General features: G+C 47.8%; 1 protein-coding gene across 2 annotated transcripts in view; it reads left to right on the top strand.

The window, feature by feature from the left end:
* LOC111852194 (roundabout homolog 2-like) overlaps positions 1-26454 on the top strand; it is a 102827-nt gene that overhangs the window by 5600 nt on the left and 70773 nt on the right. The window contains exon 1 of one of the 2 annotated variants that reach the window (XM_072702087.1): positions 24817-25480. The exons of the other annotated variant lie outside the window; for it this stretch is intronic. Coding sequence (XP_072558188.1) covers positions 25426-25480 — 55 coding nt within the window. The 5' untranslated portion in view covers positions 24817-25425. Of the gene's footprint in view, positions 1-24816; positions 25481-26454 lie in introns of those variants that run through there. 2 annotated transcript variants of the gene reach the window in all.

The raw sequence follows: 26454 nt of genomic DNA, 5'->3' as shown, positions 1-26454 counted from the left end.
GGAGTCTCTGGAGCAGTAGAGATGAGGGAAAGTCACCTCTGACACGCGACCAGTGCCTGTGCCCACTGCGGGGGGGGGCGGGGGGGGGGGGGGGCATTGCCTGTTATCCAATGAGAGCTGAAGCCTCATTATCTGACGGTTGACCCTGCAGTTGAGTTTGTTTTTTTCCCTCCGAAACGGGGTCATGCCCCCTGCTGCCACTCCGCTGAGGCTCTCTTCCTTCCGCCAGCGGGAACAAACATGCCAGTTAACAAAGAGCGGCGTGCAATTAGTGCGCTGGCGTAGAAAGCGACGTGGCCTTTGAGTCGAGACAGGCCCACCGGGGAGGGGAAGACTGGGGGCAGCCTCCACGTGCCATCTAAAAGCCAAAAGATGGAAGATGCATGACCTATTACCACATGGAGGGGGGGCAAGAGGGCAGTAATAGGTCAGAATGACCCGTGGAGCTTGGGGGTGCTGGTCGTATACTTCTGGTCTGTTTGAAACTGCCAAACATTTGCAGGTTGTGGAAACATGAGTGTCTGTGTGGCTCATGGGAGGAGTTGGGACCAACCGATCAGATGTCTTGGTCCTGCTTCCTCTAGTTGCTTGGCCCCACCTCCTCTACAATGTGATTGGTTATGTCTCTGAGCCAATCATTTTTCCTTCTGCCTTTAGAACATTTTAGTGTAAGCAAAACTCCCACTGGTTTCTGCGTGGAGTTCAGCATCTGCATGCGTGCGTGTTTGGATGTAAGCACACGTCCTGCACGGACGCTAACATAGACCAACACGCTAACATCATGTGGTCACAAGTTCCTCCTTGGTGTTTGGAGCCGAGTATTAATATGTGAGTGATGCGTGTGTAAAGCAGGCCAGAGAAACGGTGGCAACAGCTTTCTACAACTGGCCAGGGATCCCAGAATGGCCCGGGTTAGGTTTAGGGTTAGGGTTAGAGTTAGGTAATCTTTGAAATGCCCCCCCCAGAAAGAGGTGAAGAAATTGGATGGAGACCCTGTGTGTGGCTTACAGTTTTGGGTCAGTAGATATTTCGGTTTGAATTTATTAACATATGGTGTGGGAGGTGGTCTGTGGTTAGGATGCTGTGCCTTTACTCGGAAGGTTGCCAGTTCAAACCCCTGAGTCAGCAGAGTGACTTCACATTTGGGCCCTTGAGGAAGACCCTTAACCCCCAATTGCTCCAGCGACTGCCTGACCCTGCTTTCAGTTGCACATCTCTTTGGGTAGAAGGTGTCTACTAAATAAATTGTAATTGTAATATATTCCCTCAACTCCTCCCTCAGCCTGGCCAAGCGATACCAGCCCGCTTTTGCAGTCTGCTGCGTGGTGTTTCTGTACGGACGCGGTGGAAGTGCCTCTCCGACTCGCTGACAGCTTGAAGGCTGCTGGTGTCTCGCTGTCAAAACTCAGAGCTCTCACCCAGAGGCTCTCGCTGTCTGCACTCCCATAAAATAAAAATCCACAAATAATGAACGAACAGGCAATATCGCAATCCTCACTCCTGAGCTTTCGCGTCCGTGCCAGTAGAGTGACTTCTTGGGCTAAAGTGGTGGGATAAGAACAGCTAAATAATTTTAAGAGCTTTCTTTGGTTCTTGATGTGCCTGTGTGTGACATTTCACACAATTTCCTCTGACCTATGACATCACTGTTGCCGTGGGGCCGTGCAGAACAGCTCAGTCCTGTCCCGACCAATCAAATCCAGGGTGGATATCAGCTGGAGTTAACAGCTGACACAGGATTGGCCTCGTCTTCACTTTACCCGATCCAACACTGTCGGCATCGTTTCGGCTCCCTTCTCCCTCACACTTTCTCTCTTTCCTGGAAGGGGAGTATCAGCCCTGACTGACAGGCACGGTTATCATTAATCTGCCCGTGTGGGCTCTGTTTATCTGTCAGTAAATCTGCTGTTACCTGCAGCCAGAGCTGCTACAAACAGCAGGGGGAGGGGTAGTGGGGGGGTGGAGAAAAGGCTCTTTCTTGCATCCAGCCCACTTACGTTGACTGCAGCTATGGCGCTACCATCTACCCCGTAACTCCATATTAACATCAGCCCCACACAAACCCTATTATCTACCCCAAATCATGGAACTACCTGGGGTACTTACACGGGTGATGTCACAGGGACACTGGCCCCAACTGAAATCTGATTGGTCCCAGGAGTGCCCCCTCCCCTTTCCCCGCCTTTCAAAGCACATCATTGGCTAATGAAAGGTTAGCTCTTCTGTATGAATAATGACGCTTCATATGTATCCTGTCACAAACAATCCTGGAATCGCCCCATTCCCTACTGTGGAATCTACAATGATGCCCTACCACCTACCCCCTAGCACCATAATAAGACCACCCTGCCATCTACCCAAGCATGCAGTTCCCAGCCGCTCCCTCACCTTTCCATACTAAGAGATGCTGTTGCATCAGGCATTGACCCACTTTACTGGGGAAACATTTGCAGTGTCAGAAGGAGGAACTCAAACTCTTCAAAAAAAAAAAAAAAAAGGCCTAAAATCTCTTGGTTCCCTACAAAATCTTCACAAATTGAAAGCGGATTGAGGGACCAAAGCAAATAAGAATGTGGGGGCAGGGGTGTGGGCCAGGAGCGCTTTGGGGGGGGTTTACCGAGAAAGCGGGAGCTGGAGTTAGAGGCGCTTCTCCCGCTTATCCACCTCATCAGCGCCATGGCGACGGAGGCTGCAGCGATTAGCATCCATGCCGCCAGAGCCCACAGAAGATGTGGTTCAGATATAACGGGATTTACAACGTCTGGCTGTGCATCTCCTGTCGCTCCGGGTGAACTTTTTATTGTTTTTTTTTCCCCAACTGTGGTGAGATTTTTAAAAGCTGATTAACTGAAGCATCCTCGTTGTTTTCTGGGTGCAGTTTTGAGCAATACTGCCTGAAAATATGGAGGAGATAGGATTGTGTCTCAAGGGTACAAGGGAAGGTGTCAAGGTCACGGGCATCGTGCATCCACCTATTGGAGAGTGTGAGGTTACCGTCGCTCTCTCTGCTTTCTCATCGGAGTGGCCTCTCCTTCAGCTCCCATAATCCTCTGGGTAGGAGCCTCCCACTTGAAAGCAAGCAGTCCCTGCCTCTTAATTATGTATGCGTCTTTTGTAAATTTTTCACGGTCTGAGAACTCACATCTTGAATTATTCAGGCCTGCAACATGTAAGAAACCAGGTATGAAGAAAAGATGAAGATGAAGATGTGTGTGAAATGATGGAAGGGCTGCCCTGGGGGTGGCACCCAGAGGGTGGGATAAGGATGGGCTCCGGATGGTCTCTGGCTCCACCCCCTCTGAGTCTCTTTCGGCATTATCAGCCAATGATTGTCCACCTGTATCCTGAGTGCAGTTATGCAAAGTGTTCCAAAATAAAAGGGTGAAAGAAAAATGCACCCTGGAAAATACTAAGGTGGCCTCCGACCGTGTTAATGTGCCTCTGGTCAAGTTAGACTCAGAAGATCTTTATGATGGTTGTGGAGGTGTGGAGGCTGTGGATGCAGGAGAGAGACCTTCTACAGGAATACACCCCAGGAAGGAAAACCTCAGTGTCGTAAGACTGTCAGAGGTGGATAGTTCAGGTCCAGAAAGTAAAAATCCAGACCAAGATTTTGTTTCAGTCATCCAGTTTAGTACTCTGTGACTATGACTCTATATATTATGATTGGTTCTGGTCTATAACTGGTTGGTTGAAACAAAACCTTGGTCTAAATTTTTAATTTCTGGACCTGAATTTTCCACCGCAGAAGGCTGAGAATGGAGAATTATCTGGTATGTCTGGCTTTAGGACCAGGTTATGTGACGCTGTAAACTTGTATTTGGGAGGTGGGGTACCTCAAATGGATGTTCACACACATATACTCACTGATGTCTTGTCACTCACAAGTTGGTATCTTCCAATCGAAGAACAAATTTCCAAAACTCACTCCATCTACTGGTTACGTTTGTGAGAAAATTTCTGTGGACTTGGTGAGTTTTGGAAATTTAACTAAAGTTCTCTGTTGGATTACATGAGGAATTTTGGTTCCCAAAACTGTAACATATGACAAGGAAGCTTCACTTTAGCTCACTGGCAGTTTCATCTTGAAAACAAAAACAAAATGGATCATAATAATGTTCTTTGTATAAGCACAGACATTCAGCACGGGAGCACGGGAAGATGGACGAGGTCCTCAGAGTCAGAAGACTGAAGGAGCCCAAACTCTGGGGGAGAGCTGATAAGCCCGGGTGGGGGGGGGGGGGGGCACATCGAGCCTGTCTCTGCTAAACGGGCAGAATCCGTCGCATGGTGTATTAAGGCTGGCGGAGTCATCACAGAACGTGCCGTTCCGCTAAAGCCCCTTAACTCACACTTGCAGCGCTTGCAAAGCCCACTGGTGCCGCCCCCACCCCACCCCCCCAATCCCCGATCTCTGTCTCGCTCAGCAGAAGCCACGAGTCGGAGATCAAATAAAAAGCCCCCTTCTATTTTCACACAGATGGGGGGAAAAAGCTCAGCACCATTGGATCCGTGGCACAAATATGCCGACGGTAGCAGCACCCCCGAGACCGGCGCCGTATACGGCAGCCAAAGGTCAAACGATCCGATTTGGAGACATGGAAGCCGTGTCTGCGATCCCTGAGAGCACAAGGCATATTTTCATTACTGCCGTATTATGACCCAGGAATTGTATCTCTACCCGGGACCGAATAAATCGCCAATATGGCCCCAGGGTGCACAGTGGCCTATGAAGAAAATTATTTAATGGAGGAAATATCCAGGTTTTCATAGGCAGCAGTGAGATTTGTGTCTGAGCCGCCGTTGTCCATTTTTTGTGATTTCACAAACGTGTCTTACGTAAGTGGGAACACAGATGCTGTTGCTGATTATCTGTTGTGTTTTTTTCTGCCGTTTTGCTCGTAAACACCAGAGTAATGTCTGATGCTGAGGGCAAGCCGTCTACTCTGGGGGGCGCTGAGGACAGATACAGAAGCCCCCTGCATCATTGTTCCTTTGTTTCCCTTTTCAAACCCACCGAATGTGCAAATGGCTTCCTGCTTCATCAGACTCTCCCTCCGCGTCTCCCGCAAGATGCTTAATTGCCTGCCAAGAACGTGCGTTGATACGTTGTTACCAGAAAATGATAAGTTTCCTTTGAATGTCTACCTGGGGTAATAAATAGCTCCTCTCTCATGGAGATCCAGGCTGAAGCGGAAGCTGGAGAGGGGGTGTGTAGGAAAAGGAGACATAAAGACATGCTTAGGACTCTTCGGGGAAATTCTGTTCAGCTGATGTTTTGTGTTGGAATGATTAAAGATTCTGGATGCTTCTGCAGCTTGGGTAGTTACCATTAGAAATGAGATCCACAGCTAGAATGTGCATTACAGATAGCCAGAGGTCCCTGTTATAGGAGAATTTATCCATCTACCTTAATGACTGTAGACAAAAACAGTGTTTCCCTACTGGGACCTCATGGACCCCCAGACAGTACCTGGTCCCTCCCAGCTCCCAGCAAAACATGGAGAGTCTGGGGGCCCCTGAAGACCAGGTTGGGAAACACTGGACTAAGTCACACCTTCCGTGATGATTCCTTCTAGATGATTCCTTCAGTTTGGTAACTGTATAGACTCATTAGGTGATGTGGTGGTTCAACGGGTGGCGCTACTGCCTTCACCCGCCCAGCATCGGGGCTTCGAATCCTCCTATATCTTTGTGCAATGTCTATCTGCATGGTGCCAGTTTTTATATGCTCTCATTTCCTACCCAAATCCTTGCAGTTAGACATCTCTAAATTTGCCAGCTTGTCCCGCAGTTCAGCAAAGCCCTTGGCTCTTCAGAGTTCCTTGTGACCTTTAAGAAATGGCTTATGACTCATATTCTTCCAGGCACACCTCAACATTTGTTCCACAAAACAAGCTCATCCCTACCACTGACCCTTCATAGAGTGCTGTCCAGCATTCTGTTGAAATGACTTGCTTTGTTGAAGGCTCTGCATAGGCTGCTTTGTGGGTAAGTATGTTGAACCATTGCCTCATGTCTCCGGGAGGCTAGGCGTTCAAATCCCACTCTGTTCTTGGGGTGTGGAACTGTGTGGATTTTGTCCCTCAGTCCAAATATGTATAGTTATGCTAATAGGTATCTCTGAATTGGCTGAGCCCTGTGATGCATTGAAGTCCTGTCCAACGTCTACCCCAACCTTGTGCTCTACGCTGCCTGCAACTGGCTCCAGGTGACCCTGCTCAGGATAAATGTTTATAAGATGAATGGAATGGAATGCTTCTCTTTTTTATATATTGCTCTTAGACTTGATCTCTTAGTATTTAATTGGACCGCCTTTAGCTTTGGTCGTGGTGCACATTTGTCATGCCATCGTTTCCACAAGCTTATGCAACATCTCACCCTTTATTTTCATCCAGATTTGCATTAATTTCTCACCAAGATCTTGCACTGACCGCAAGTGAATCAAACCGTTCTGTGATGTCATCTTCAGCACATCCCAAAGACCTTCAGTGGGGCTGAGGTCAAGACTCTGAAGTGGCCAATTCATGAGTGAAAATGATTCCTCATACTCCCTGAACCACTTTGACAGTTCAAGCCCCGATGAATCTTGGCATTATTGTCCTGGAATATATGCCCATGCCATTAAGAAAGAAAAAATCCATCCATTGGATAAGCTGGCCATTCAGTAGATTCAGGTACTCAGCTGACTTCATTTTATTGCTGCGTAAAGTTTCTGAGCTGTAATAATGATCCAGTCATTGGCTTTTATGTATTTGCTGATTTAAATTCAAATGGTGACTTTTTTGGCCAGGTAGTGAATTTGTGCATAATATTTTTGCTGTAAGGTTTTAAGCAATGGTCAGTTCCCCACAATCCTCTTCCATTGTTCCTGTTTTATGGTTAGAGTAGAGTAACACTTGCACCTACCTCACTTCTGAAAGCTATTCTTTCTTGTTCTGTGTTTTCTGTTTTACTTTTATGTTGCTTTGGATGAATGTGTCTGCCGCATAGATACATTTAATTATAAATGTAAATTTCTTATTGTGTGTGTATGTACCCTGTGATGGACTGGCATCCTGCCCTGTGTGTCTCCATGCCCACGACACCCTTCTCTAGATAACCGGCCGGATAAAATCATTGATGATGGCACTGCTCAAAAATCACAGGTGCCTAAGCACATGGTTGGACAACCTGTCCTTTTGCAGTTACAAATTAGCTCTGTTGAAATAGCTTGACACCAGAGGCTGGAAGATGATTTTAGAAAATTTTACAGACTTGTGAGACTCTGTATGTAGTAAAGTATAGTTCTGCCTGCTCGTTCATTAGCTAGTGACATTTCCCACTCTGTATTCCTTTCTTGCATGTAGTTAGGCGAATTATTATCACTGAATTGCCCTTGGAGGGCGGAGCTTGCTCTGTGACGGACTGGCATCCCATCCTGCCTTGTGCCCTATGCTTCCTGAAATAGACTCCAGACCACAGTAACCCACTACTGGTTAAGTAATTATGGAAGATAGATGGATACATAGATGTGTGATATTATTGCCCCCCCCCCCACGATTCACATTCCAAACATGAATAAATTGAGCAGATACTTGTTTTTAGATCATTGTTCTGAGGGACTTTTGATTGTTAATCACATCTGAAGCTAATACGTTCAGAGTCAGATGTTGATCTCGCTGATCCCGGGCTGTCTGTGCTTCTTCCAGTCTACAGCCCTAAATCCACCCTTCTGTTATAAGCCACCACTCCTTTCATTTTCTGACAAATGTGCTAAGATTTCCGAGCCTGGCGCCGCCACGCGGATCGAGATGCCGGGCTTCCGGAAGGGGCGCCCCCTCCAGGCTGTGGCGAAACGCGCCACACCGCGGGCTCCTTGCGGAAGGGAGATGTCTGCCTGGCACTCATCTCTCTAACGGCACCCTGCTGGGAAGTTTTGATCAGGGAGGGCTCAGTCAGTCAGGGATGTAAGAAGAGAGAGAGGCAGCATCCTTGGGGCGGCAGCACCCTTTCTGCTGGAAGAAACCATTTACCCTACCGGCAGGGGGGGATTTAAACTTCAGCCTCTTCAGTATACTTACTGATTGTTGACTCCCCCACCCTCTGTGGATTCCTTTGCCTGCGAAAGAAATCAGCATGTACTGTGATCTTTATTTTCAGGGATTGGGAGTCCAATGCTGGCATTAGATTTGTGTTCTCGGGAATCACGCATCCCCGTTTGCACCCACAGAGAGTCTGACCTACGGATCTCGCCCCCACCAGCTCTTTCTCGCTGCTTGTTCAGCGCTGGCGCAGAGAAGCCGTTAAATAACACGGATGTAACACGGCATGCGGCAGTAGGGCGATCAGAATAATAAGCAGAAGGGTTGGGAATTTGTGGGAAGCGTCGGCCTATTAGGGGAGTCAGCGAGAAAACTTTCCTTCCTGACGTAAGCTCTCCCATGGTAACTGGGCACATGGATCCTAGATCGTACCAGTGCATCACCCAGATGTGTCATAGGCAGTAAGCATGAGTACCAGTGCCAGTGAGCGCCAGCACCAGCCAGTGCCAGTGAGGCCCGTCCTGGACAAATGAGCAATAAAATTACTGGTGAGCAATGTGCTAAAACCGTCCTCTGGCCCTCCCTCTGGAAATATCCCTTCAGAATCATCTGACAATGGATCAGCTATCTCAGAATGCTCGCTTCAGAAAGGCATGCCAGACTGCTTGGCACGCACCACTAATTTCACATACACCCCTCTGATTATTCAGCAGAAGAATGGACTCTTCAACCAGACTTATAGCCTAATTTCTCTCAAAAACTGGTCTGAGAGCCTGAGAACAGGTGGAAAAGACTATCCAGTTTAATGGGGGTGGAGCTATTGGATTTAGCCCTGCCCTCTTGATTAGCCCCACCCCCATCCCCCCTCTGGAGCTCCTCCCTCATGTCCGGTGGCGGACGCTGGCTGGTCCGCGGTGCCGATTTACAGCTCCGGCCATATGGCCACTCATCGGAGCCGGCTCCTTCATTAGCGGACCGTTTGACTGATGACGTTGTGCGGCTGTTAGTCGTGTCGCTGTGCCGACCAGCCCGAGGAGTTTTGGCGGAAGCAGGTGCTCATGAATATTCAGCGGCCTTGATGTGGGTGCCGTCCATATGTGCGGAGCCATAAAACTGCTCGGAACGGGAGCGTGCTCCGGGCCTGCAGGCTCATGAATATTCACGAGCTTGCACGCAGAGGGCGTGTAGGACGGGAGCACCCCGTCGTCTCAAGCTGTCGAAATTCTTTCCTTCCTGTTCGTATAACTCGCCATAGCGCCCCGGACTGACCTCGGACCTGCGCCCTGCTCTTAAAACCTCTAACATCATTGTCCTCTTGTGGCTAACATTGCAGCCTGTTTACGTACTTGTGATTTACACAGATATTTCAGTTGAACCGCTGGGGGGTGGCTGTCTGGTTCAAAGGTACAACAGAAGTAGATCTCTGGGATGAAAACTCCAACATTCCTGCTGTACGACCAGCTGCTGTGTAATCCCAGGATGCTTAATTAGAGGAAGTTTCCAGAAATGCTTGTGCAACTCAATATGGCAATCGTATGTCTATATCAATGTCAAATATATTATTATTATTATTTACATATGATTGATCTATATATAGATATATGTTCTTATGTTCTTATGTGTGTAATACATGTGGTATTTTTAGGCATGTGTTCATTTATCTCATTCTCTGTCATTTCTCTGCCATTTATCTTGCTTTCCTTTGACTGGCCCGGCTCTGAAATCAGGCACAGCTGCATTAATATAATATTCATTTATTTAATGTTTAGTTGTCATCGTACATGATCTGTGCCTGCAGGCGGTTTGTTTCCTCATATGACTCCCCTTTCTGTCCCCTCACACTTTCAGGAAAGTCTCGCTCTCTCTCCATCATTCATCTTCTTCCTCATCCTGATTATTTACGGATTATGGGCGGCGATCGCTGTCATCATCCCTCACCCCCGTCTGCCTGAGCGGTATGTTAGTCTTTGATGTGTTTTTATTTTTATACCTAGTGTCCCTTGGGCTGGGGGGGGGGGGGGCTGGGGGCTGTACTTCCCCGTGTCTCTTAATTAGCCAGAAGAGGGAGCCCACATATGAAACAGCGGATGGTTATTATGCAAAAAATGTGAGAACCTGGGCAGGGGGTGGCGGTAATGGGGGGGGGGGGGGGCAAAAACAGAGTGGCACCTGGACCTGAAGGCAGTTTTTCGGAGGAACTGGGGCGCCTGGCCGTGACAGAGACGGAAGGTGGCTTTGCGGGCACAGAGACTTGCCCGCGTGCGTTTACAGACAGGCGCTGCTGATGCTAATAGACTTAAGCACCTCTGTCGCTGTGCAGCGCCCCCGCAGGTTGGACGAGGTACTTTATGCCCTGAAGTGTCTCTCAGGCTCACACCCAGAGTCACCGGGTAAGTGTGTCGTATAAACACTAATGGAAGCAGCTTATTAAGAGGATCTGCTTCGCCTTGTAGGGCTCTGACCTGCTTCACATGACTTTTCTGAATTTCTAGCATTATAATATCATACTGTAAATATTGTCACTGCTTTTTTTACGTTTTTTTTTTTTTTTGCTGGGGCACCTCCCCCTCGCTTTCCTTTACTTCTCCTTTCTCCCTCTGCTTCCTGTCCCTCCTCTCCTCTGTCATCCCCTTGTCTCCCATCTCCAATCCCCCACTTTCATTTTTATGGCTCTATACCTCTCTCTCTCACTCCATCTTTTCATCCTCCACCTTTTTTCCATCTCCCTATCTTCTTGTATCATCTCTCTCCATTCTCTATCCTTCTTGCACCCCCTTTCTCTTCACCTCCATCTCCTTCTCCCACACCTTATTCTTTGACACTACACCACTAATCTCCCTGTCCTTTGTTCTACCTTACTCTCCCATCGTCATTGCCTTTCTCCCTTGTTTTCTCTCCTTCTTCTTCTTCTCTCCCTATTCGTTCTCACCCCCTGCCCTCCATCTCTGTCTCCTTGTCTTCCCTTGTTCTCTGTCTCGTCCTTCCTCCCCTGTTCCCCCACTCTTGCTGTCTTTCATTCTCTCTCCCTCCTTCTCTCTCTCTCTCTCTCTCTGTCTGTCTCTCCGCCTCCGTCCGTGACAAAAGCTCCATGCACCCAGTCCTCCTCTCCCTCAGCTCCGCGTGGCTCCTCTTCAGCTTCCCATTTGTCACGTTTATGTGGAATTACTGGAACATCTGCAGACCAAGTGTGCACGCTCGGTATGGGAGGTAGGTGGGGGGGTGAGCTTACTGCTGACAACTGTCTCTTCTCCACCAAAGCCCATCACTGTCAGAGGAAGTGCTCTGATTATGTGGCCTGTGAGGGAATGTCTCAGCTTTTCCTGCTTTTTCACCGAGTTTTCTTTGTGTTGGCGTGGTACCTTTCGGGCATCTGCAGTCCGCACGCCATGGCGTGTGTTATCAGGTATTGGTGTATTGAGCACCATCTTAACCACAGCTCTCAATCACTAATGCCAGGTCCCCCCCCCCCCCCGCCCCACTCCCGCCAGCCAACTTTCACTAATGGGCCAGTGGAGGAGAAGAACAGATTTACTGGTTCAGATGACAAAAAACGAACATCTAATTTACCATGATCAAAGGAGGTAAAAAAAAAAATAAAACATTAAATAATTTGGTAAACAATGAAAGACAAATGCCAGGACTATATAGTACATCATAACCATCAAAACACTCACCATGCTTCATGATCCCCCATAGGCCTCTAGGCGCCCCCCCCCATGCAGAGGACACATTGCCCGCTTGACTCCGCCCCCTCGGAGACGGGGCCTGTCAATCCCAGCCTCTGGGAGCCTAATCCCTGGCGTGAACGATTGGATTTCACTTGACACTCACGTTTCCCGTCACCGCCAGCCATAATCTTCTCATTATTCGTGTACAGATGCAGTTTGTTGCGATTACGGGGCTTACTCAGATTGCATGGTAATGGGCATGGGTGGCACTGACAGGCAGTGGGGTTAGGGATCACAGCTTTCACGCTGCTCTCTGACATGCTAGAGACCAGGGGCTAAACCGGTTGAGAACCGACTGGCTTACCATCTCTCATAGCCCATATGGAACCTTAGGAACGTTTAGGCACCGCTGCTCCCACCACCATCATGTGGCTGCTCTGTGCACCACAAAGGGCATGAGTACGAGGGATACAAGGAACATGTAGAGCGCCGTGCACCATTCGCATCAACGGGAGTGTTGCTTGCTACATTGACATCCCATCAGAAGATGGCACCCTAGGCCGGCTATGTTGCCTATTGGATTGACAACTGCTGCTCACATACATATTCTCATCCTCAGGCTCTTGCACATTCAGTCCAACGCGGCCCTACACTCTCACAAGGTCTCATACGTTTGTCTGTATTCTCCTTCATGTTCAGCCTCTCTCTCCCTTGCACGCTTCCCAGTATGAAGAGTTAGGCCTCCCCGGGGTTATACATCTGCATATTGAGGTCAGTTTGACCTGATTAGGTGCAGTGGTGATGTCGTCACCATGGGGACTGCAGAAGCTGCCCCTTTTTAGGGTCAGTGAGCACAGTCCCACTAGTGCCTCTTATGATGTCAGTACAGATCAGTTATGTGACCATAATTTTTCAGATGACATCACCTGGATGCTCCTGGAGTGCAGTGAGGATCTTAATAGAGGCTCCAGATCTCTGAAGTGCTGTTGAAGATCAGCTTGGAGTATTTTATGATTAATATTTCTATATGGTTATCAGAGGTGGAAAGTTCAGGTCCAGAAAGTACAAATCCAGACCAGCATTTTGCTTCAACCAACCAGCTGAGTATAAAGAATCACAGTCACAGAGTACTCAACTGGTTGGTTGAAACAAAATCTTGGTTTAGATTTGTACTTTCTGGACCGGAACTTTCTACCTCTGATGGTTGTTATGCTTACTTGCATATAATTAGATATTATCCAGGTATATTTACAAGGCTTTACTTGATACATTGTACCTTTTTTTGCACAAATTGCTGTGTCCTGAAGGAATAAAACAGACATTCCCATACACACAATTCTACAGCAATATAGAAATGCTGGGGAAAACACCAGGGGTGAGATTTGAAATCCCAGCCCTTGAGGTGTGAAATAACAATACTATCCATTGAGCTAGAACAAGAACCAGAACCAAATTCAGATTAGTGGTGTTGTTCTTCCTGTCCTGAAAGTTTGTTGCTGTCTGGGACTGCCAACCCCCAGGACCTAGCAGTGGGTGGGGTGGCCTACTTTAAAATGTCAGCGTTAATTATTGATCTGTGGGGGGGAGGGGGGTAGCAGCCCTGGAACAAAGCTTTCAGGACTGCAGGTCATGTGACCATTAAGTACACACGGCTTGTAACTGCTTGATGTGGTTGTACATTTCACAAACCATGGCTTAAAAACCATCGCCGGTGATTTTGCTAGCTAGTTTTGGAAGGGTGGGGAGGATAATCACTGTGACGCAAACTCCGCCCACTCTGGAGATGACTGACTGTTGCTGGGATGATCAGTAAGATGAGCCTGTTTAACAGTGATTCTCCTGTTTGTAGTGTAGATGGCGATTTGCCTATTTGTAAGTGTGTGTGTGTGTGTGTGTGTACATGTGTGTGGCATGGTGCCCTATTTATTAGTAATGCGAAGTATTGTGAGTATATTTAACCAAGATATAATGAGGACTTTGTTTCCTGTCAGTCATTGTTTTCTAGAACCTTCTGTCAATGTGAATGCATCATTCACAGTCTGGTGCTTGTGGCCAGTTTGTTTGGGGTCAGTGTGCTCAGGACATTGGATCTGATCAGTTGCTGGACTTGTATGGCAGGATCACACCAAAATAAAGGGTGAGGGAAGTCTGAGAAGATACACTACAAGATGCCCTGCCAGGAATTAAACCATTCTCACATTTCACCGTTAGACGCCAGCCTTAAATTTGAAGCACACAAGGCTTCCAAACTTGTCCTCCATTTAAGAGCAAGCTGAGAGTGTTCTGGTACAGTAAGGTCATCAATTATACATGACTTTTTGAAGTTATGTAAAAATGTTGCCCTTATTTACTGGAAAACACTAACAAATAAGGATTTTTTTTTAACTAACTGTGTATATGCGTGGAGGTGCTGGTGAATTGAGATTATTGTGGTGTAATGGGGAAAAATCCCTGCCTTAGACGAGGTAATGAGTTTGTTACACTAATGGAGCCAAATGACATTTTGGCTGAGTGAGTCTCCTCTGTGTGCCGTAAATCAGACCTGCCACCTCCCACAAGTGTGGGGTAATGGAACATGATTGGCCAGAGGAGGGTAGCTGGTGCCTGGGTCTGTCTAGGGGGTATATGATAGCTTGCCCCCCACCCCATTACAGCCCAAACGTAGAGAGAGGCATTGGTTATTGGTGTCCAATATTGTTGAAGCTATTAGATGAAACACAGGAATGAGGGACTGGAGAGTTGTATGCTGCCCCCCTAGCTGGTGAGAAGAACTTCCATTTGGCTATTACTGGAAGTCCCCCCCCCCTCAAACAAAATCATCCCACCATGAATCACCACCCAGATACAAACACTCAGGATACACCAAGATATAGGATAACTTCTATCCGCTGAAGCGATGCACCAACGCTGACTATGACTCTACATTGATTAATGATGCCTCAAAAATGAACATGTGATATCCATTTTCATTTTCTTTTTACTAAAGATATTGTGGAAGACGATATAGAGGCATGGTGTGGGGCTCAGTGGGTTAGGACTCTGTGCTTATGATCGGAAGGTTGCCTGCTCGAATCCCGAGGCTGGTAGACTGATGCCACCATTTGGGTGCAGACTGGCCATTGGGAAGTTCAGGAAATTTCCTGGTGGGCTGGTTTCCTGGGGCAGTGGTGGCCAAATAATAATTGATACTTTATTGATCCCCGTGGAGAAATTCTCTTTATGCCTTAGCTTAGGGAAGCGTGTTGGTGATTGAAAGGTTGCTGTTTTTTTTTTTTAACAATATATTTTTTTTTATTAATAAAAGGTTGCTGGTTTGAATACCCGACCAGCAAGGTACTGCCTCCAAGCACTGCTGGTGGGGCACTGAATTAACTGCCTACTGCTATGTCACATCTGGGTTAAATGCACATTTAGTTGTTGTGCCCTGTGTGCTGTGGTGTGTCAACAATGAGAATGAGTCACTTTCACTTAATGAAGGCTGGCTGGCTGCTTTTTGTTGTCAGTCCCCCCCCGTCGCCATTGGGCCCCAGACCGAGGCCCCTAACCCCCAGCTCCCGGGGCGCTGCACGCTGGCTGATCCTGCACTGTGTCCCCCTCCCCCTCCCCAAGCTTCCTCTCACATATCTGTGTGTCTCATGATCCCATGATCGATAAAGTATTACTATTCTATTGGAAAAGAATGCATAGTCCTGCAATGTCTGTACTTTCATGGGGGGGGGGGGGCACTTTGTCTCCCACTGTAACACACAAATAGCCCTCAGGCACTCACCAGCACCACAACACACTGCACCCTAACAAGCACACACACGCGCGGAAGTGGACCTCTAGCTGCCACTTGATAACAGGTTATTAGGGATTAATTCCCTTCTGCCCCCCACCCCCACCCCCACCCGCCTCGGCTAATCCCGCACTCCTGACGGGCACGCGGCGAAGCACGGCATACTGGGATTACTGCCCCTCATCTGGGTATTATCGTTATGAGGGAACGAGAGCGGTAGGTCAATAGCGAGAGCGTTTCCGTGCAAAGCTGCTCTACGCAGACTATTTCTACACAGGACATTTCTATACGGAGCCATTCTATTCAGAGAGCTTTTCTATACATGACTCTCTAATGGGCATTCTCACTTACTGGACACTTCTGCATATCCAGTGGCCTCTGTAAGGTGGGTATCCATGCCCCTACTGTACCGCAGAAACAATCTGTCTCCTTTCCCCACAGCTATAACTCACTGGACACTAAATGTATACAAATCGTCTCCTTTTATGTGACTGCACTGAACACACAATCTATGCTGTGTCTGCACAGACACTGTGACACCTACAGCCGCCTGTTTGCAGCCCCACCTATTGTGGATGAATTGCTAAGGAGCCAGTGCCCTCGGTGACAGATCCCGGGGCCTTTTGGAGGTTGAGATATGCCTAGAGGCTGACAGCAGGTGGCACTGTCACCGGAGGGTCGTGGGTTCAAATCCCCCCAGCTGTGTGCACCTCGGCCCCCTTCAGCCCCCTGCCACTCCCCTTCCATGCTCCGGAAACGTGCTGTCCTGGATCAACCCGCCTTGTCTGACCCTGTAGGGATGCAGATGGGCTCCAGGTACGAGCTGGGTCTGAACATGCATCCCGCTGGGCCCCTTTCCTCATGACTGACACCATGCTGTGCAACTCCCGTAACTCCGCAGCTTTGTGTCGAGTGTGATAAACAATATTAATAGCCTCCATGTTGGTGGGGGTGGGGTGGGGGTGCTGGGGAGACAGCGTGGTGAATATATTCCTTCTCCTTTTGACAAGTTGTCATTTTTGCTGGCAGGTCACATGACCTGTGAAATCTGTTCATCTGTTAGTCTTTGCTGGGGGGGGGGGCTTCCCCAGGTGAATGCAAAGCGGTTCACCTTATTCCCAGTAATCCCCCTTTCCTGCAAACTCGGGTCTGTCTCCCCTATTCAGCTGTTTGCTGCCTGTCTGTACTGTTGTGAAATTTACTGAAAGTCACTAAGGAGAAGCGAGGGGAAATGTATCTGGTTTGTGTTAGGGATGACGCACGGGGATGTGCGTATTTACATACTGTTTGTGGGGGGAGGGGGATTACCTGGAGAGATCCATCCAGCTGCCTTAATTATCACGGGCACAGCTAAGGCATTGACCTAAAAAAATGTGTGAGAAACGGGGAGAAGCAATGGCTAACTAGTGGACTGTGATGCTATTTTTATGGAACTTTTTGTGCTTAACTTTGATTTTACTGCATTTTATGCTTGAAAATTTTTCCCTTCCTCATCAGGGAGAGTGAGGCTTGGTTCTCTCTTTTATATGACGCTGTGTGTGGGTATGGGGTGCGTGTTTGGGAGGGGGTTGGGGGTGGAGATATCAAGAGGGGGTGGACAGGCATGGGGGGTTCTGATGGAGATTGACCGGTGTTTCTCGATCCAGTCCGCGGACACCCCCACCTGAATGAAACAATAAAGAAAAGCTAAAGCTGATACAGGTGTTATGGGAACTGGGAGGGGGCAAAAACGTGGCCTGTCTGGGGGTGTCCGCGGACCGGATCAAGAAGCACCAAGATAGACAGTAGCAGACGGAGGTGGCAGGCAGACAGGTGAAGGCCAACAAGTTGGTATTTACATCCAACCCACCACTTCACCATCTATGTGAAACAGTGCAGTAAAAAGGAGGAAAAGCTGTATTCCCTTTCTGGATGTGTGAATTTAGTGGAATTTAAATGCACTTACCCAGAAAGCGGTTATTAAAGCGCCCTCGGTAGTAAATGGTATACTGCAGAGATTTGTCCCTCTGTGTTGCCGTAACTCCGCAGAGAGGAGCTGTGGTTGTCTTGTCTGCGGTATGCCTGGTGTAGTCAAGAAATTTAATATTCGATATCTGTCTTGCAGTAATTGTCAGGAAAGTGCAGTCGCGTGTCAGTGGTGATTCTTGGTCTGGCCTGGGTGATCTTCTCATGGTCCAAAGGTGGATCGTTACACGGCTTGCCCATGAAGCTGCCAGCACTTTTGAGTGAGTGCTATCAGAGGAGCACTGTGAGTGGGTTACCTCACTGCTTCCTCAGTGATGGTATTAAAGGCCTATTTGCTTTGTGTGTGTGTGTCTGTCAGTCTGTCTGCAGACATCAATAGGGTCTCAACAGTGCTATGTTTACTATTGAATAGCTCTTAGTGTGAAATCACCCCCCTCCCCGCTTCACAGGTGTAATATTGTCACTACCCTGGAGGCCGGCTTGGTGTCAGATGACAGGAGCTCTTTCTTCACGTTGGTACTCAGGCATCAGGGCTTGAAGGGACGGCACCTTGCTGAGCACCGAGGCTTTCACCTTCCCAGCCGTCCGGATGTACCTGCTGTGGTCAAAAAGAATACGGGCGCCTATATTAGTGCCAATACGCACCCGGATTACATCACAGGATGACATCATAGAGTGACAGGAGTTCCCCAGGTGTGATGTCCAAGCAGAGGTCAGCCACCTCATTCAGGCGGCCTGGTGTGACCAATCTGTCAAACTCCGAGGGGGTTTTTGATCGTATTTTTAGACTGCTGTGAGAATGCCCTTGGTTGGGACAGCAAATAGAACCATGTGATGCAGCGATCTTAGAAAAGACTTATTTGGGATTTCACTCAGGATGGGCAGATGGGAACTGGGAGGAGAATGGGAAAACAGAGGAAACTGTCCCAGAAAATGTTTCCAAAAATCTTAGCAGACTGGCACAGCACAGAATCTGCAACAAATGATGATACACAGAACACAGTAATATATAGAATGACATGGAAGAGGGGAACAGATCCTTAAGGAGAGCTCTGGTCATGTGACTCAGCGTAGAGAGCCAGACCAGCGGCCCCTGGTCTGGGCTGCCACGGCCTGCCTCATCTGCACCAGCGTGGATACGGCCTCAGGGGATTCCCGGCCTCATGCCGCCTCGCCTCCCTTTGAGGCAGCCGGGCCGATCTGCCACAGGTCATTTGTATGGAAATGTGGCCCTTTGGCATTCAGCCACATCGAAAGGGTTCTGATCTCCTCTCAGCATTTTCTTTGGCCTTTACCTTTTTTTATATGTGGCAGAACAGGTCAAAGTGGGTGGAGCAGGAGGGGTAAAACACAATGTGTGGGGCAGAAAAAAGGACAAGGCAGAGCAAGGTAGGTACAGCAGGACATGGTAGGTTTTAAAGAATGTAGTCCTGTACTCCTGGCTCAGATTGATGATATCATGACGGCACTATCATGCCACTGGGTGCGTGCCCTTGGGGGCGGGGCTCTGTGACGTGCTGTGATTGGCTGTTAGCGGTTCACTTCCCCAGTCCTGCTGAAACAGTGACCAATAACAAGGGACAAAAGGGGTGTAGTAATGGGTACTGTGACTGAGACAAAGGAATTTCAAGGTGGAAATGGCATGGCAGTCATGATTCAAGATTCTAGATCTTTATTGGCCATAAGCTTTGGAATGCTTACTCATTCGGTCACGCTCGGTTACAAAAGGCCCTTTCAGACATGCACTGCTTTCTAAACTTTATGCAAAATGTCCTAATCGGTTGAACCACACATTAAATGGACTTTACCCTTCTAGCTCCCTAGTACAAAGTAATGATAATATACAATTGACCCTCATATGTGAAAGGAGCAGGAAATTTTCCGGAAGAATTCACAGCAAGTGAGTGGGCATGTTGATGATATTTCTGTCAAGCGACTTCCATTACGACCCCCCCATCCCCCCCCTGTATTTTACACCCATGTCTGACGCCAAAATCATCTGACAGATTCAAGGAACAGCAAGAGACTCAGTTGTGTATGATCAGATTACAAACCGGCTATGTGACGGTGGTGTAATCCGAACTAAGGTGCAAGTGAACAGCAAACACCTTCAATATGCTGTAAACAAAACACTGCGATTTCTGCAGGATACTTTTTGCATCATGTCTTGCTTCCTGTATGCTCTACCCAAGCGTCACCCATCATCTGAAACAACCAGTGTATTTCTAGTAAGGTGTGAATGTGTCTGACGCAGAAAATCTTCGGTTGTGTGCCACATGTGTGAACAGGCAGCTCTCAGAAAAATCCAGACCTGATTCTCGGGACAATGTCCGGAGTTCGTATGTGAAAATGGCTAAAGAGACTGAAGATGCAAAACAGCACAAGTGCAAAATAACACACACAGTCCAAAACAGCATAAAGTACTGTAAAACTGGACAAAACTTTAGTGTGCAGGGGTGTGTTTAATTATTGGGACCAAGCGACACTAGGGAGTAGGTGTTAAGAAACACACATACATGTGCAAACCAGAGTCACACTAGCATGTGCACGTTCACACTCACCAAACGTTATAAGTCTCCTTCTGCAGCATTGAAGCCCCCCCATTTACAGCAGAGCTGCCTCATTGTGTGTGGCCAAGGGAGACGGAGGGGGTCACTTCCCCAGTCAGCCATTTAATTAAACAATCGTTAGCGTACCTTCACAGGATACTGATTGGAGACGTTAAGAGTGACATTCCATTTCACTATCACTGTAATTAATCTTGTTGTTTGGCCACGGAAAACAGAAGACTGAAAAATATTCAGAAATGAAATTGAATTAAAACACCCAACAGGGGAATGGAGTGAGGAAAAAACAAATAACACACATTAGCACCTGTGCACCAATAAAAGGTGAGTTTATACACTTTGCATTATTAGTCACATTTTATGAGATGAGGGAATCGAGACCCTAAAGGAAGATAACAACAGACCCCCCCCCCCAGACTTTACTGCTGAATTAAACTTTAAACGGTTTCATGGCTACTCAGCAGATGTAGCAACTGTATTAACGGCCGCGATGTGTAGTGGGAGGTGCGGGACCAACCGGAGAGCTGGGAAACAGCCAGAGTCGAGCTTTCCATAATGCGGAGGCTTCTGTCTAACGCCTGTTTCCATACAATGGCTGTTCGAAGTGCCATTCTACAGTCAGAGGTCCACAGCGGACAGAGTGTGCTGTGATAGCAAGTTCATAGGCATGCATTGTGTCTGTGTGTGTGTGGGGGGGAGTGCATGCATACACTGCTCCTCATTTATGTGAGGATAGCCAATCCTGGGTAAGTGCCCAGAAAATGGGACAATTCCGAATCCTGCAATCCCCTCGACTTCCTTTAGAGGGCCCCCCTCAATGTGTATTCACAGACAAGTGTGAAAAACAAACCAGTCACCATAGGCGGAACGCGTGCAGCGTTTTTTCCGCGGCTTCACATGATCCTGCAGTAAATGCAGGCGGGAATAATGTTACTGGGGGAGGGGCTGGCGAATGAGGTGGCCAGGAATGAGTGGAAGCAGAAGCACTGGCGGTATTGGAGAGGAGGTGGGGTCTTATCAGCTGTTCAACAACAGCTCTGTGCTTTTACCCTATCCCAGATATGGTTGAATGACCATTCAGAAAATCGTGGATTTCAGAGCAGGGTGTTGCAGGAATATGCGGGATACACTGTAGTTCACATTCTCACCCGCTGAGATCCTCCTGAGCCATTATATTGGGTCTGCAGGGCAGTTTGTCTGACCGGGTCAGAACTTTGTGTACTGAAGGATTATCAAACTCAGCCCAGACCTATTCGCTAAACATATCAGCTCCATCGCACCACCAAGCCGTCTGGTCAAAACGACCCGCTGCTGTACAGGCAGAATCAGGCCGGATGCAGGCGAGATATGACAGATGAATGTGATGGCTGCAGGATTTTCGGGAGAGAGACTCAGGAACCTCATGCGTGAGCTGAGAGGATTGTGTAAAAAAAAACTGAGATTTTCCCAACCCATCGATCCTTCCTTAGTGCCGTCTGTCTCATCGAGCAATAGCTCAGTTTACAGCTGTGTTCAGTGGCCTTCAACTCCTCCAAAGCTGAATGAACAGGCATCTCATTAGTGCCTGGGATGGAGTCGTGCAAGTGGAAACTCAACAGCAGGCGGAAGTACGGAAGGAAAGTTCTCTGTCCTAAACTATTCTTTTTAAATCTGTCTGAACATCGCTTTAGTGTCTAAGGCAGTTCTCTTCGTTAAAGTTTTTGCTGACACCAGGGTAATGTATTCACCTCACTTTTCAGTCCCGGAGCATAACAATGTCTTGTACTTTTTAATGTCCTCCTGTTGTTCACCGGCGCCCCCTGTGGGCCGATCCATTATAGCATTAAACTTTATTTTGCATCGCTGGAGCGGCACTAAGGGGTGCCACCATGTGTGAAAACGCTGCCGAAAACTGGCTTTAAAACCCTGCTACTATTCGCTCACATTAACATTAATGAGAAAAGGCTGATCAGTAGGGATCTCCATGTCGTCACTACGAATAAAGATACTTAGCACATGGTTATAAGTTAATGTTTTATCTCCACGATGCCATTGATGACCTCTCTCCAGCCCCCTCAAAGTCATTCTTTAAAAGTATTTGGTGTAAATTGGTTAGAGAAATAACTGGGTTCTCAGATGAGGTGGGGGCAGGCTCAACCTTCAGTATTCTCCTAAGGACAACTGGCTTTCATTCAGAGCACTTGCTGCCCTGTTCATATTCTGGTTTAGAGGGTCTTTACGTTGTTTCTATTGGGCCAGCCCATGCAGGAACCCCGCCCACATCATTCACACATATGTTTGCCCCACCCATATAATGGGCATGTGTGGAACCCTGCCCACATCATTAGCATGTGCATGCTAGCATATGCAAACATGCATGTCACCTCCATAAGTGGAACGTAACAGTTTACATTGGGGGTGGGGGTGGGGGGCAGCGTTCACTTGCCAGCCGCAGAGTCCGCAGCCCAGCTGTCAGGACATGCGGTCGCGCACTTCGCTGGCTCAGCATGCGGATCCCCGTTGCCTAGGAAACCCTCGCTGACGGACGGGAAACGCGGATACCTATTTTGTTGTTAATTGTTCCTTTTGAAGGTGGTGCGGAGGGGGGGGTGGTGGTTCTGCTTTCCATGTCATGCTCGCCAGCGCTGCCCCCAGACTGGGAGCGAGCCGTTCGACATGCGAGGCGCTCACTCATGTCCATGCCATCCGTCAGAGCCGAGCGGGACCATTTTCATGGTCAGTGCTATAATTAACCCCTATGGGGACTCGGTGGCGCCTCCCAAGGCGGTGGTCATGCATAAGATGCATTCTCAGGGTGTCCATATTCACCTCTGTAGTGAAGACAGATCCCCCACCCAATAATATTTGCACAGCCCCTGCTCCCCAGGACCTTGCTGGATTATTGTGGCTGTGGGTGACTTTTCATTGGCATGAGAGTCAGAGTCGCTCACAGTTTTATTAGCATTAGCCTGCTAAACTGACAAGACATTGTTTCATTGAAATTAAAAGGGCTTTGCAATAAAAGGCAGAGTTACTGCATGGAGCGATGCCTTCTGCGGCACTGGGAGGGCGTGTGTGTTTAAAAGAAGAGAAACAACATCATTTTCTGACACTCAAAGCAATCTGACTTTCGCTGTCCCAAATGCTCCCTCCCTTTGCAGGTAAATGGTCAGCCAGCAGATTGTTCCTGCCCCCCCCCCACCCCCACCTTGCCTCAACCCTCTCCCACCACCTTTGAGTCATACCCGCGACTCTGTGGCTGCAGCTGGGGAGACAAGCCACCAGGATGGACCGATCGACTCTCCTGAAAGGAATCAAAATCTCGTTTCCTGGGCACTGTATAGGGCAGTACAGAGTCCTGTCACTGTCAAAGGCTCTTTCTTTGCCCATAGGACAGCAGCAGCTGCTGAGCAAAGCATCAATGGCAAGTCCAGTATCCCAAGAAATGATGCTCTTAATTGTATAATTACTCCTAATTAAGGTAGTGTGTCACTTTAGTACCAGGTACAAATTATTTAATAATTGTACGAAAATAATACATTCTGCAACACTGTGGCGTTTGAGATAAAATATTATACAGTCCAAAACAACACATTTTATGTTTTATTTCACGTGTTTTGAGCTAAACAATTGATGATTTTTAACTGGAAAAACGAATAGCTTATTTTGAATAAAGCGCTGGCAGGTAAGGCGGTAGAATTCGGCTCTGACGCTGACAGCTAGATGTAGAAGCGGCTGGCGAGCCAGTAGGGGGCAGTAAAAGCTCGCGCTGCATTCGGAGGAGCGGCCCTGTCACTCGGAGGGTCAGTCCACCACAAACACATACGGATATCCCTGAGTCCGCCGCAATTTTCGCGGCATTAATATTAGTCCAGTCGTATGGTGATGTGCACCAGTATTAGTGCTACGCGGAATACTTCTATTCATATGCTAATCGTGACCAGGGGAACTGCGGCGATTCCCAGCTTGACATGTTTGTGCTGCTTTGCACCATGAAAGGTGGTGATTTGTTTCCCCCAGTCAGCTTATTTCCCTTTCTCCGCGTGCTGGTTAATTGACCAGACACTGACCCACAGATTACCTTGTGGAAATTCTTGCGGTTCGCCCGTTGTCGTTAGTGTCTTCCTGCAATTGCTGAAAGTGTTGCGAGTGACAGCAAACACATGATTAATAGCGCAATCTTTCCACGCCCACCCCCTCCATCGCTCTGAGCGCCTTCGGAAAAGAGCCGTCAAATATTAATGAGAGGAAATTATTAAATCCTTATCTGTGGACTGATACCAAGGCCTAGATGGGCGGGGGCCGATAGTTTATATCAGCCGCGTTTCCATTCCACGAACCATGGGCTGCGGGCTTTTGAACCGGGAGGTGCTGCGGTGTCATAAACTAGTAGGCTATAATGTAGTTTTTCCACGTGCATTTTCAGGTATCCGCCCCCACATCTGTGTATGACACCGTACTGCTTACATTTCAAAACTACAGATCGCAAACCCACCCGCTTGCCCACATGCGAAAAGACGAGGATTTAAAAAAAAAAAAACAAACTTCGTTGGTTTATCCGCTTCAGCAACATTTTTTAAAAAGCTGACACGGCAAACGGGGAATTCTCTCCGGAACCCGCGGTTTGAAAAAGCAATGCCGCTTTACTAGGGGAGAGGAGGCATGTGAGAGCAGCGTTTAAATGCGGCGCGTCTTTACGGTTTGTGGGGCATTACTCTCCATTCAGGAGCACAGCGGGGGTGATAACTGAGCATCCCCGGCTCACTCCTGAAGCCCTCCACTCCCGTCCTCTCCTCCCACCCCCTCCGGCTCTCCTCCCTTCGCAGTACGTGTGTTTGTCAGTCAAGGCTGAAACGCAGTCCTGTACGGATCGACATAGTGCATGAGGCGCAGTTTACAGAGGGACAGAGGAAGACGCCTAACAGATGTCGGCGTCCACTTTTCAGTGACTTTCCCATCAGGGCACTTTGAATCGCACGATGACATGCAGTCTTTAAATCCGCGCTTTGGGCGTGAAGGACAGCTATGATGCTCCGAAGAGGATGTAGTACTGAGCGCATTTACTGACCATGCGTTCAGACTGGATACAGGAAGAAACAGGGTGTTTCGGCTTTTACAATTAAGCTTGAAACAAACACGTTCACACCCTTTCCCCCGCATAAGTACAGGGTGAAATGTTTCCTAAACTGTGCTTTTAAGGAAAACATTTTCCCAATTTTCTTTTCTTCCACCCTGAAAACGGGATGCGAGGGAACTTCTGAGGCACGTAGCCGGTAGGATCGTGTCGACACCTGCCTAGATGATCGCACCTTGTACCGGGACTCTGGAAGGGCTCCTGTCCCGCTAGGACTTACGACTCAGCCACTTTATCAAGAAAAAAAAAGACAATTTCTTTAACAATATCGGGTTTTTGGTGTAGGAACCTGTACGGATACTATGTCACAATGCTTCCACTACGATTCATTTTTCTCTTTGGATTATTGCACATCGGAGCCAATGGTAAGTTTCATACGGATTTGGGGCGCCTGAACATTGCAACTCTAGCTCCGTCAAGTTTTTTTTCCTTGAAAGATGCTGCTGGCTCTTGGTGCCTCGTCAGTCTTTGCGAGCGCAAAGCCGAGATGATCCAGCCGTGCCCTCCGGCGCGCATTGCGCGCTCCGCAGGAGTCGCTTTGGCTAAAGAGACTAGCCGCTTGAAACGTGTTTTCACCCGGACTGGGAAGCTGGGAGTCGGCCGGTCATGCCCGATCACTTTCTGCAGAATTAGTCGCTCTTTGAAGTCCCTTCCTTTACATACAGAGTCATGCTCTTTCAAGCTCAAATATACCCGCGCGCACGGTCATATTTTAATTAAAAACAGTAAAGCCAATCAAAACGTGGGTTAGCTACTGGAAAACGTTTAAAAATCGTTCCACATGCTTAATTAATGCATTGTTTAATGGCGTAATTAGTTAATTCGTACATGTACTGAAGCAGGACTACTGTATTGATTAATGCAGGGTACGTCTTTGTTCGCTCTTAATTCAGTGCAGTGCTTTTTCTTGTTAAAAGCCAATTGCTGTTGAGTATACCCTATCCATTTTTTTACAAGGAGAATAATAATTTACGATAAAGGAATTTTACACGCATACATTATATACAGCAGTTCAGTTGCGTACATAATCTCAAGAAAGGCATGTTTATGCTTTAGCACATGACATTTTTTTTCTGTTTGGCAAAGAAAATTACAGTTGTTGCCAAATTAAATTCTTTGCACAATAGGATTTTAGTCTTTAAGAGAAGCAGTGATTGAATTGTTTGTGTTTTGGCATACATAAATGTAGTGTGGGTTTTGGTTCATATGAAAACGTTTTTTTCCATACGAAATGTAACAATTGTTGGTTATTCAAATACTTTATTCCTGTTATCACCTACTGTATTCTGCAAAAAATGTTTGATGAAACCATGGTTCTTGGATAATGTCAAGACTTTTA

The sequence above is a fragment of the Paramormyrops kingsleyae genome, chromosome 18, assembly GCF_048594095.1.
Source record: "Paramormyrops kingsleyae isolate MSU_618 chromosome 18, PKINGS_0.4, whole genome shotgun sequence".
In the NCBI taxonomy this organism is placed as follows: domain Eukaryota; kingdom Metazoa; phylum Chordata; class Actinopteri; order Osteoglossiformes; family Mormyridae; genus Paramormyrops; species Paramormyrops kingsleyae.
Note: the sequence above shows the minus strand (reverse complement) of the source record. Positions and strands in the feature narration are given on the sequence as shown.